Consider the following 12,724-nt stretch of genomic DNA (forward strand, 5'->3'; position numbering starts at 1 on the left):
AGGACACGTGCAGCTTCCATGTCTGGTATGTGTGTCTAGGGATTTGTTTTGCTCTACGGTTGCTTCCGTAAAAAATGACTATTACATCATTATCCTCTGCTTTAAGGTTAATATAAGGGTAAATTGGTTTTATACCCCTAGTTGGGCCACAGTCGGAAACACGCGTTCCTGCCTAAACCACTTTGTTCGTCTTATGCTTTTGTCCTTTGACCATTTGACCGACATTTTAAAAACTTCATAACTAATTCATACTAACTTAAAAAAAATGCAGATAAGATATCAAAATGTTCAAAAAACATCATCTGTATGTGCATGTCGTTTGCATTCATGACAAAAGTGTTAGAAAGTCCCCATCACCTATATAAGCTAAAACTGAGATGGGGACTTTCCAACACTTTTCTCATGAATGCAAATGTCACGCACATATAGGTGATGTTTTTCTGAACATTTTGATATCTTATTTGCATTTTTTTTAGTTAGTATGAATTAGTTGTGAAGTTTTTAAAATGACAATCAACTGGTCAAAGGGCAAAAGCATAAGACGAGCAAAGTGGTTTGAACAAAAACGTATGCTTTTGGAAACAAGGAGTAAACCAGCCAAGTGTGACCCAACTAGGGGCATAAAATCAATTATCCTTTAATATAATTACTTCCTTTGTTTCAAGATAGATGGCATATAATTCAGTTTAGAGGTATACTAGTTCTCAGTTTGATAAAATATATAAAAGAAACTACTAACGTAAATACCCAATTGGGTATCGGGTCCCATTGCACCTATTTGAAAAAAATGATTTAGAAATTGGAAAAAGGGTTTAAAAATCTAAAAGTCTTCCAAAATAGAATGGTGAAGTGTTATACTCGTATAAAAAGTTCCGCACATAAGTCTTTCGTGGACACTCGAACAAAAAATTGTGAGTATAAAAAAGTATGAATAGTGATATTTATATAGTGTTGATTATGTTTTCTTATCTGCCTAGAATGCCATGAAAGGTGTTCCTTCACGAAACTTTTCACGCGGGTATAATATTATACAATTATGGCTTTCAAGATGTTTGAGGAATGCAAATTGAACATTGTTCAGATGGTTATGTTCTTTATGGTGAAACCAACTCACATGTGTACAATTTTTAGACTTGATACTCATGCTCATATTTGCGAATTTATTATAATTCCAGTTTTTTTGACTATGTCCTTTTAATGGGAAACTTTTCGGAGGTGCTCATAAGAGTTTATGCATTCATAAGGTGAGTGTATGTGAGCATCTGTTATTTTACTTTATTAGAAAACAAAACATATTCACTCATTTCAATATATTTTCCCAATTCTGGTGCATTGGCACCCGATACCCAAATATCTGCTTCCAAACTATTAACAACTCAAATATTGAGTACATACATTATGAAATAAATGTATGGTGGACATAATGATATTTCTTTGGTATTATTTAGGTCATCTTCAATGGTAACCCGTAATTTTTTGTTTGCATCCATTCACGGATAGGGGGACCAGTCCACGGACGCGGGAGGACGACATTCAACGCTAGCCGCATATATTTTGACAACAACTCGAACCAACCGGACAAAATTCATGCAAACACGGTCGGATTTCATGCAAACATAACAGATTTCATACAAACACGACGGTTTCATTACATTTTGAACATATTTAATTAGAAAAGTAAGACTATGTGCACGTATCGTTGTACTGAGCTCCACTCCCACGACCCGTATATGCTACACTATGCTACACTAGTATACGGCTGGACGCGGTGGATCCCTTTGTCTTTCTCATGTCCACCCGTTCACCGGACTGCCAGGAGCCCGAGAGGCATATGCTTCAATGCAAAGGACTCCTCGGTTCCCCACCGCTCGTCAGAGCGGAACCCCTCACTAATGCTTCAGCGGGAGGGGAAGGGGGCACCTTCGCTTTCGTGCAAACCATGAGGGGTTGACGAAGGTCCTCGAAAGAGAAGAATCGGGCACGACACCGGTTGTGTACGTCGGCGTGTCCCCGGTGGTGGCCTTCATGGGACCCAAGCGGTGGTGGCCTCCGATGTTCTACTTCTCCTCGATGATGGCAGCGGTCGCGGAGGCGCTGGCCACCGAATAGTCGCTCTCCATGCAGTCAACTTCTTTATCTACTTGCATGGCGCGGCTACACACGCTGTGACGGATGGTGCAGTTGCAGGCACGAGAGGCGCAGTTGCCGCCGCCACGGCATGGAGCAACTCGCCACTCCTCATCGAGTTGGCTTGGAGCGGTGAGTTGCTGAACCACGCACTAGCTTAGGGCGGCAACTGGCTCTGTCGGGCTAGGTGAGGGAGGCGAGGGAGGCGGAGAGGAGTTGCCTCGCTCGTGCTCGTATTCAGCTGCTTGACGGGCCACCCAGCTGGCTTGTATGCTGGGGAACTACTCTTCGGAAGCCATTAGAAGAGTGAATAAGGAGGAGATGGGGGAGCTGCGGAGGGGTGTGATTTTTGCCCGGCGTCTAGCCTCACTTAAATAGAGAGCGGACGGGAGGAGCTCGACGGGCATTGCATTTAATGTCGATCCGCTCATGAATGAACGTGTGGTCGGAGTAGGTTTCTCGGCTTCCATGCGGTTTTAATGGAGGCGTTTGAATGCGGCGAGGAGGCGTGTTCACCCGGGCATGCAGCGGACGACGCCCTCGGCTGGCGGACCATTTCAATGACGGAGGCAGTGAGAGGTCGCGTCCGCCCTAAGCCGCCTTCAATGTGGAGCGGCGCGCTCTACAGCACCATGAATGCGGGCAGTTGGTGCAGAGCGGGAAGCGCGCATGGGAGTGAGAGGGTGATTGGCAAGGGCGGTCAGAATCGTGTGAAGTAGCGGTCTGGACTTCCGCAAACCTCCTGACGTTTGTCTCCGGTTTACGGGAGAAATCACGTCTAGATCGCTCCACAGACCGATACAGGACCACGTTAGATGATTTCCGTGGTTCGAACTATACCTGGGCAAAACTCGGGCTAGGCCGGGCCTCGGGCCGGGCCAAAAAAAAGCCCGTGGTACAAAACGGAGGCCCGAGCCCGGCCCGGCCCGACCATCAGTCCTAGCTTTTGGGCCTGAGCCCGAGAAAGCCCGGCCTGGCCCGACGTAGGCATAAACCCGGGTTTTCCTAGGCCCGAGCCCGGCCTGGTGAGCCCGACGGGCTCAAAATCTAGGCCCAAGCCTGACCTGTGTGCAAGGTCGGGTCGGGCCGGGTCTGGCTTTTTCAGGCCGGGTTGGATCGGGCCGACCGACCGGGTATCCCATGGCCAGGTATAGTTCGAACCATTGTAGGAGGTTTGCGTGTTTGTCTTGGAGATGTCCTTATCTTTGTTTTTTCTATATGCTTGGTCAAACATATACATTATTGATATTTTTTTACTTAGTTTATACACCATCTATTTGGAGATGGAAGGAGTAACATATTCACACGAGGACGGGGGTCATCTGTTTGGCGTACAAAAACTATTTTGCTCTGGCCGGGAGTAATGAGCGCGGAGCCTCCGAGCGCATGATCCGCTCCCAAATTATTGTCCTGCCTCTGCCATCAAAGGCAATGAACGAGCGGTGGTTGAAAGTTGAGAGTGCTACATATCGAGTGTCAAGGAGTGTATATGGGCCCAATCAGTGGTACAAAAGACACTCTTCACTTGGAAGACATCGACAAAGATTGTGTTAATAGGTTTAGCACCTAGTGCCTTTCATTGTTTAGCTAGGCTAGGAGTAGTCCATGAGAAGCATGTAACCATCATGTCATGTTCTTTTGCTGCCAATGCCAACCTCCAATTTGTTTGCTGCAGGGGCAGCCCTACAAGCTAGTTATGCAAAGGGACAAGACCAGCCAAAAAAACGAGGGCAAACAGTATGAAATGAAGTTTCTTGCTGCTCTCATATATGCAAGGTTGAAATTCGCCTGATGGTAATGGTAGGTCAATTTAAGCCTGAGCAGCAGTACACGTGAAGAGCAATTAAGGCTTTACCCTCTCACTGTACCAACATAGTAACACAGGGGGAGGGGTGTGTTTCAGAGCATTTCTCATCCTGTCCATGAGAGAAAGTATAAGGGCCGGAAAATTGAACCGTAGATTACATAACAACTAAATAATGCTGAGTGGCATGATTATATTGAAAACTAAGCACCAAATGAAAGCAGTCCTTTTGTAAAACTACAACTGATGACTAGGATAATGTCCTTGTTTCTGAAAGTGTTTGTGCTTGGTTTATAGCCCTGCAGCCCTCGCATGTACGCCAGAACTGATTATAATAGACAGGAAGGGAAACCTTATACCAGTAGCTTTTTCAGAAACAGAGCAATACACTCGGCATGACAAACACTGTAAAAGAAGTCCTGGACCGATACTCGTACTTCATCGAAACATATATACAACCGAATCTATTGAACTTAACAGAGCTTCTTTATCACATAAATCATGTGTACACATGGGACACCGCAACCCCAGATGGCCTCGACATCAACACCTGGCATTCTGTCGCCCTTGCTATTTTGTGGAAGCTCTGGGACTCTCGTAATGCTCAGGTGTTCCGCTCCGAGACTCACTCCGCCATGGTTACCATTTGTAATGTAATCGCTGATTTCACTCTCTGGGTTCATAGGTTCAGAGACCCTGCTACTAGAGAGGCCGTTGTTTCTTGGCGCATTTTCCTTTCTTCTCGCTCTAACCCTTGATGTTCTGTAGCCCTTCGGGGTTTTTTTATGTAATATGTTCAGGTGAGAACGTTCTTCCCCCGTGATTGTTCAAAAAAATAAATCACGTCTACACGCATAAGCATAGATATACAACATGATGAAAAATTCAGCTTCAGTTTTGTTCTTCTCGAAACGACGCAGTCAACATTGTCATTTTGTATTACAAAGAAGACATCACAATGACACAAAAGTGCAGCCAAACACCAAAGGAAAAACATAGCAGAAGCACTAAAACACCCAGGCCTTTCAGCTAACATAATAAATGGAAACATTCCCCTAAAAAAAATGGAAACATGCAAGGAATAACAAGATGACGCTGCATAACTAGGACATGCTGCCAGCACTGGTCACTGTATTTCGTTTGCACTGCTGTTTAAGTAACTGAAACATGCAAGGAATAACAAGGTATTCTGTAACCATCAAGCTTTTTAGCTGAAATGAAATTAACTGAAACTTGCAAGGAATAACAATATGATGCTGCATTCTTAAAGTGTACCGTGAATGAAAGAATCATGAAATCCAGGAGTGAAAATTGGTGAACACTAGGCAACCATATAAACATCACTACTTATGCGTTTGTTTCATCAATTAATTTCTGCAAGCTTCAAGGCAGAACTTTGAAGATCGGTAACCCATCCAGTGTGTAAGTTTTGCCCTGAATAAAAGCATCTCAAGAAACTTGCAGTGAGCAAAAGAAGATGCCAATCTCAACTAAGTGATGTCCAGTACACTTTTAAATATGCTCCTAAAGCAGGAACGTTCATGCACAAAGATGTACTGCATCAGTCTTTCTTCCTGGCAAAGAGATGAAAGACACTTGGGATAGTAATTGAGATGTGGGTCTGAGTTGTTGCCTCTGACTAAACAACTAGAGTTCCAACTCAGAATGTCAAAGGCTGTGGTTGTAGAAAAAGGAACACATGAGAATAATTGATCTCATCAGAAAACATTTAGAGTTCAAGGTTGAGATTGAATTGTCATTATAAGCAAACAGAACTTGTCATCTTTCTACTGCCTGAATTATAGGAAAATTGCTTGTACAGTTTTACGAAGTTTTAAATTCAGTCACAGCGATTCCTCAAACAAAAACAAAAATCAGTCACAACATAATACAACACTATTAATTCGTTCATCTAAAAACTACAAGTCATCACTAACAACTAGGCTGGAGCTCCACAGTTCACAATCCCTTGTGTTGCCTCGTGCTTTCACATCTGAAGATGGCATATGCTCTTTCCTTTTCTCGCAGTCCCAATCAGAACCTCAAGAGGGCTTATTCCATCAGACAGCAGCAGCGAAGAAAATGTTGTGGGTAGTACTTAAAATCTGCAGCTCACAGACATTGATTCAAAAATAAGGTCAAAATGCACAACGCAAGTTCGAAATTGGTAGCTAATAGTACAAGTCATATGTCAAGTGAAAAAGTATTCAGTAACATCAAGCCTTTTCATAACTAGGACATGCTGCCAGCACTGGTGGCTGTACTACGCTTATGCTGCTGTTTAATTAACTAAGGCCTTGTACAATGCAAGGTGCTTAGGGGAGATGCTTAGAAAAATAAACCAGGCTTTCCTTAAGCAGCGGTGCTTATTTTTATAGGAGAGGTGCCTAATTAAGCGTCTATCCTGTACAAATAAGGACCAGTGCTTAAGAAAAACCTGATTATTTTTCTAAGCACATTCCTAAGCACCTTGCATTATACAAGGCCTAACAAGATCATAGTGAGGACTGAGGAGCAATACCTATTTTACACCATATGTGATCGCTACTCCAGAAATTCTTCCATGAGACCCTATTAAAATTAAACAGAATATTATTTGCACTGGAAACATTCAGAGCGGGAAAATACAGAATAACAGATAGCAAACCTGTGATATAAATTGTTCTGCATCTGTGCGCCTAAGGAAATGGAGTGAGTTTTTGGTCAATGATACGGAATGGTCACCAAGAGATACTTCACCAATGTCCTCCAGCACCCGTACCTGGATATAAGGATCTTTGGGGGGTACCATGTCCTATAAAAGATGTACAGAAAGTCCGGTAATCATGCTTCATCCCCAAAATGTAAATGAATCGGAAAATATACACACCACTGTTAAATCTATATCCATCTCTGAGATATATGACTTAATGGCTGTAGAGTGGCTCCTGAAGTACTCCTTTTCTGAAAAATTGAGCTTTTCTTGTATTTCATGAGGAAGCACAGGACCAATTTTCCATCTAAAACTCCGAATAGTTTCTGCTCGGTTGTACCTAGTTGGATACAATGCTTTCAGCTAGTGTACACCCAAAAGCGGGATAAGCATATGTATAATCAGCATTAAAGGGGGAGGGAGAAAGAGAGAATCCATTGTGAGATTTGAGTAGTATACATGTAAGCCATAAGGCATCTTTTGTTGCGGAGCAGCGAGAGATGGTGAATAGCTGCACCATAGTGGTCTTCGTTTCTTGTTGTTTCAATGTCTAAGTTTTGCTCCACCATTTTTCTGTCACAAGCAAAAAGGCAAATCAGGCATTTGAATAGTCTGTACACTGTGATGTGAGGACAGCAACTAAGGGTGCTGTTGATTCAATGCAGATCGTTTACTTTGCTGATGAAATGGTGAAATCAATCAGTTTACTCATAAGTCGAGGTTACATGAGCACAATCAACATTCTAATAGGATGCAAGTTACCTGATCAATGCCTGAAACTGTGCATTGTGCTCACCGCACTCTCTAATGACCTGATCAAATACATCGCTCTGCAAATTTCATAAGACAACAAGTTAGGGATCAGCGTAATAGACAAATGAAACTGCAGCTAGCATAATCAAACTGCCCAATCAGTACAAGAATATGATACAGTGCTGCAGCTACTGCCTGAGTTTCGCCTAAAGACCATTGGTGGTATGATTTATCGTCCACATAAGTAATGAATGCTTTAACAGCAATATCATGGAATTCGGTATCATGAACCTTACAGTTTAGCCAGTATGTGTTGGCTCACACAATTACAGGAGGAGAGTGGCGCGAAGCACTTCAGAGTAACCAGATGTTAGCCAGACCAATCACTAAGAATTGTTCTGCGGCTGTATGCAGTTCAGGTGCCGGTACATAACACTTGCTTATAAATAGTAGTACTGGTAGTAACAGTAGAGTACATGGTTTCCAAAATACAATTACTCTCATACAAAGTCGACACAGACAAAAATCCGCTTTAATGGAGTAACAAGGATGCAGAACCCTAAGATTTATCTGGAGACCCTGACGACTTAGGAGGAAACACATGCTGGCACACAAACCGCATAGGATGCTAGAAGATAACAATTCCCATAAGGCAGTAAAATAGACAGGCCATAGATCCAATTTCTCACATACATATACAGACGCCTAACGAAACCAGATTGGACAAATTGGCCCCAAAAAACAGATGCATCAAGGCAATCCGGAGCCCCGCGGGCTCAGATTCCGAACCGGCGAGCAGGGACCAGGGACTGCGAGCGCGTATGGGGTAAAGAGACGAAGAATTACGTTGAAAACGACGAGCTGGCCGGGCTCGCAGGCGTCGAGCTCCTTCAGCAGCTGCGACGCGCGCCTCGCGTACATCCTGCTCCCCCTCCCTCCAGCCCTCCCGCCGCCGCGCGCGACCTGTTCGACGGAACGTCGCTCGAGGACAGGGCCGGATCTGTCACTGCTTGGAGCCTGGGACCGGCAGGGACGGCAGATCGCGCGCGGTGGGCGTTTGTCTAGTGGTATCGGCCGGACGAGAGGCGCGGGCGGTGGGGGGAAGGGGAATTTGGTGTCGTCGCGCGGGAAAAATTTCGTGGACTCGCTTTGGTAGGCGGGAGAGCAGAGCAGGGTGAGGATCATAGGAGCGTGCTTTGTTTGGGGCGCTACCACAGGCAGAGGCGTGACGTTCCTCATTTGTGCGCATACACAACCACACCCTTATTTTCAAGCGTAATGTTTTATGCCGCACGATCGGCCAAAACTCGGTAACGGTCACAGTCTCCATGCACGCGTTTGCGACCTGTTTTTTTTCTTTCTTACGAATAGGACTTGCATTACTCAAAAAACAAAGTGTTGCATTCACCATATATCAGTGGTTCGGCAATGCATTCTACCAAAATTAGCCAAATCGTGGCTGACATTATTACAGGGTCGATGAGCATGAGTAATGCAAGAATAAGATACCACTTTATTGAAGCCAAGGCAAAGGCAAACCAGATGCAAACCCTCTCTCCTAAAACAGTAGTGATCTTTTTTTTTAAATGAGAGGGGTTTCACCCCAGCATCAACTTTATTGAAGCCAAGGCAAAGGCAAACCAGATTCAACATACACAAACCTCGATGGACAGCCTAAGATACGAGCCACATAATCAAACAAGCAAAGTACAACTAGTTTAGCCCTATTACAAAATACTTTTACATGACAAAGCAAGAAATCAACATATATGTAATATCAGCGCCAAAAGGAGTAAATAACATAAAACTACTAGTTTACGGGCTATGGTTCCAAAAAACTATCGGATTTCAAATTTTTCCATAGAACTACTAAACGCGTGGTTCGCTGTTTCGAAAAACCCAAATCGTGAGTGACTAGCGATTTAACCGCTTTCCTCACGGGTTGGGCCCACCGGTCGGGCCACCTAGCCCAGCGCGGGGACAGTGCGGCCGTTACGCCGACCGGTCCGGTCGGAACCTAATAAAAACATCAGGTCGTTGGCTCGGTCCCGTGCCGGCTCACTCCCCGCTCCCACTCCCCTGCTCCAATACAAGCTCGTCGCCGCTCGCCGTCTCCGAGAGCTGCCGGCGTCGACCTCCTTGCCATGCCTTCCTGGAACGACGGGGAAATGAGCTCCGACGATGACTGCCAGGTCGTGAGCATGGACATGGGACTCCTGGTAAGTTTGTTCCTTGCCACCCAGGGTTAGTGTTAGGGATAAATGCCATGGATATTGCTTTGTTCCTTGTCACCTAGGGTTAGGGTTAGGGATAAATGGCATGGATATTGTTTAGGGAGGGTGGGGCTTGGTTGTAGGATTTAGCTTAGTTAGGGTTCTTGCTGATTTGTGGACTTATATAGTGTTATGGATAAATTCGAATGTTCAAGTATATTGTTGGTTGAAAGCATTGTTGTTTGTGATTTTATGGTTGTAGGAGGCACCAGACACCATTGTGGAGCCCCTTTTCTGTGGCCAACTTGAGCTATCTGAACCCAAATGCATTCTGCACCACATGAGGCCTCTTAAATGTGTGGCTTTTGAAGGCAAAGACGTTTCTATTGCTGCCCAGTCCAGGTTAGATGTCAATTTTGGTGTGTTACATATGTATATTCAGTGTAGCACATGATATGACACTGTAACTTGTTACGTTCAGAAATTTTTGAAGTTATGTTCAGAAAATTTGGCCTCCTGTTTCAGTTATGGCATTGCAATAACTTATCATATTTCAGTTATGTTCAGAAAAATTGAAGTTAATGATGGCATTGTAATAACTAATATTATATACAAATGCAAGAAAATGGTGTGAATCGTGGTGTTGTAGAGTAGGTCCATGGGCCTTGGCCTCCTGTTCTTCAGAGATGTTTGGACAAGCTATGGGAAATGTTCCATGAAGAGAACTGTGGAAGGGTACTTGACAAGGAGAAGTTTGAGAAGGAGTTGGCCAAGCTCAAGACTGAAAATGACAAGCTTTCCATGGAGTGTTGCAAGCTTGTTGAAGATGTATCAAAAATGTTTGATTGGCAGGATGGGAAGGTGGATGGGAAGATGAACCAGAAGCAAATGGATGATGTTGCAGTGTAGATGGAAGGACACTTTGAGAAGAAGAAGGAGGAGGTGGAGGAGAAAACTAGGTTTGAGGTGTAGATGGAAAACTTAAACTTGCAAAGGAGCACACGTGCATTTTGCATAGCCAAGATGCCATTATCAAGAACACCAGGAAGGCTATGAAGGATGTTGAACTCGACAGAGATCTTCTTAAGAAGGAGAAGACAAAGCTTGAGCAAGTTGTTAGTGAGCTACCGAAAGATGGGCATGGCAGCAAGGAAAAGTTGGAGAAGTTTTAGATGACCTGGTGTTCTTAGCAGGAGAAGAAGTGTTGGTTCTTTTCTTTTTAGCTGGTGCTGGTGCTGGTGTTGGTGATGTTGTTGTTGTTGCTGCTGCTGCAGAAGTGTTAGACCTAGTCCTCTTAGCTGGTGCTGCTACTGCTGCTGTTGCTACTCCTTCTGCTGCTGCTGCTCGGCAAGTTGAAGCAACCCTTTTATTTGCCCTAGAAGAAGGCAATAGAGCTGGTGCAGGTGTAGAAGAAGGCCTCTGAACATTTGCAGCCATAGAAGAACCAACTTTAGAGTAATTTGTTCTGTTCTCCTACAAAATGGCATGAAACAATGGCCACAAATTACCAGGTGCTTTTTCATCCTCATCTGAAACTTAGGCTTCAAAGGGTCACCACAATTGTTGAACCTATGCCCTTGCTTCTTGCAGTTGCTACATGTCATAGTACCAATTTTGGATATGTCCTTTTTGGTTGGCACCTCAAATATACCTTTCCTCCTAGCAGTTTGCTTTTTTCCCTTCTTTTCTTTGAACACTGGTGGAGATATGTCATCTCCACGTGTATGAGGCCAGTGGTCGGGACCTGGAACTGGGAAAATTATATGCTTGTATGTTTCATAGTACATGGGCTTTTTGAAGAAATCATTGACAAAGTCTTCAGGATGTAGCTTCACTTTCTGCATTGCATCAATGGCATGACTGCAAGGCACAGCTGTCATGTCCCACCTCCTATAGTCACGGGAATGGTTGTTCAAGTTAATACAATATGTGTTATCAGAACTACTAGTAACTTGTGAGATGCCTGGACCTGCCATATATGCTTCACAATACTTAGCCCATTTCTTGCCTTCTTCTAAGATTTCTGAGTATGTTGGTGTGATCTCCCATCTGCAAGTTTTTGTTTTCTCTTTGATTTTCTGAAACTTGATCATCAACTTTGTTCTTATGCCCTCCAACATAGTACTGATTGGCTTGTTCCTAACATCCAATATCATCATGTTGAAAACTTCACTAAGGTTGTTTACAACTAGGTCAGTTTTGCAAAATCTATCCATTTTGTATCTTGCCCATGTATGGTATGGTATCTGAGACAACCACTGACAAGCCTCATAACTTTCTCTCTTCACATTTTTCATCCTTTATCATGACCATGCTTAGTGAAGGAATATGCAGCCTGATCTAAGTGCTTCTTGAGTTCCTCCCCTATAAAATCAGATGATAGGAAGTTGGCATATATATGTCTAAGACAAAACTTCTGTGGAGAAATTACTATGAGCATGCTAACAAACAAATTAATCTAAACCTCCCAACCTCACCTCCCAGACTCACCTTCCTATACTACACTAAATGTATGAATGAATGGAGAAATTACTTACCTAACTCCACCAAACGATGATGCACACTTGTGCCCCCCCCCTCTGGATCCGCGTGGATGCACCTCGCCACTCCCATTGCTGCCCGGTATGTCGGATCAAGCTGGATCTCCGATGGTGATGGTTGAGGCGACCGCTGCATCGGGAAGCTCGAGCTACCTAGCCATTTGTATATCTCTGAATGCCTGCCACTCTCCTCGCCGGTGACGCCTACTAGCTGCGACACGCCGCCGACGACATCTGGCTGCGGCGCCGCCATCGCACCTAGGTCAGAGAGCGGGCGAGAGGAGGAAGAGAGGAGGGGAGAGTGAGAGAGAGGGCGAGCGGCCGGCTCGTGAGGTTCCGACCGGACCGGTCGGTGTAACGACCCTTAACGACCGCGTCGACCCTGCGCTGGGCCAGGTGGCCTGACCGGTGGGCCCAACCCGGAAAGCGGTTAAATCGCTAGTCACCGATGATTTGGGTTTTTCGAAACAGCGAACCACGCTTTGGTAGTTTTCCGAGGAAAAATAAAATCCAGTAGTTTTTTGGAACCATAGCCTCTAAACTAGTAGTTTCGTGCTATTTACTCCGCCAAAAGCCACTCCACTCTGCCATGAAC

The 12,724-nt window shown here is 44.5% G+C and overlaps 1 protein-coding gene across 1 annotated transcript; it reads right to left on the bottom strand.

Moving 5' to 3' along the window:
- Nucleotides 1–5,666: 5,666 nt before the first annotated feature.
- Nucleotides 5,667–8,588, bottom strand: LOC123415194 (DNA replication complex GINS protein PSF1). Its single transcript, XM_045106715.1, has 7 exons — nt 8,223–8,588; nt 7,386–7,453; nt 7,083–7,196; nt 6,801–6,963; nt 6,579–6,725; nt 6,453–6,502; nt 5,667–6,036 (listed from the first exon to the last, which is right to left on the bottom strand). The coding sequence occupies exons 1-6, from the start codon at nt 8,559–8,561 to the stop codon at nt 6,476–6,478; spliced, it is 858 nt and encodes a 285-aa protein (XP_044962650.1). The 5' UTR covers nt 8,562–8,588; the 3' UTR covers nt 5,667–6,036; nt 6,453–6,475.
- Nucleotides 8,589–12,724: the final 4,136 nt, after the last annotated feature.

This window comes from Hordeum vulgare, chromosome 1H (assembly GCF_904849725.1).
Source record: "Hordeum vulgare subsp. vulgare chromosome 1H, MorexV3_pseudomolecules_assembly, whole genome shotgun sequence".
In the NCBI taxonomy this organism is placed as follows: Eukaryota; Viridiplantae; Streptophyta; class Magnoliopsida; order Poales; family Poaceae; genus Hordeum; species Hordeum vulgare.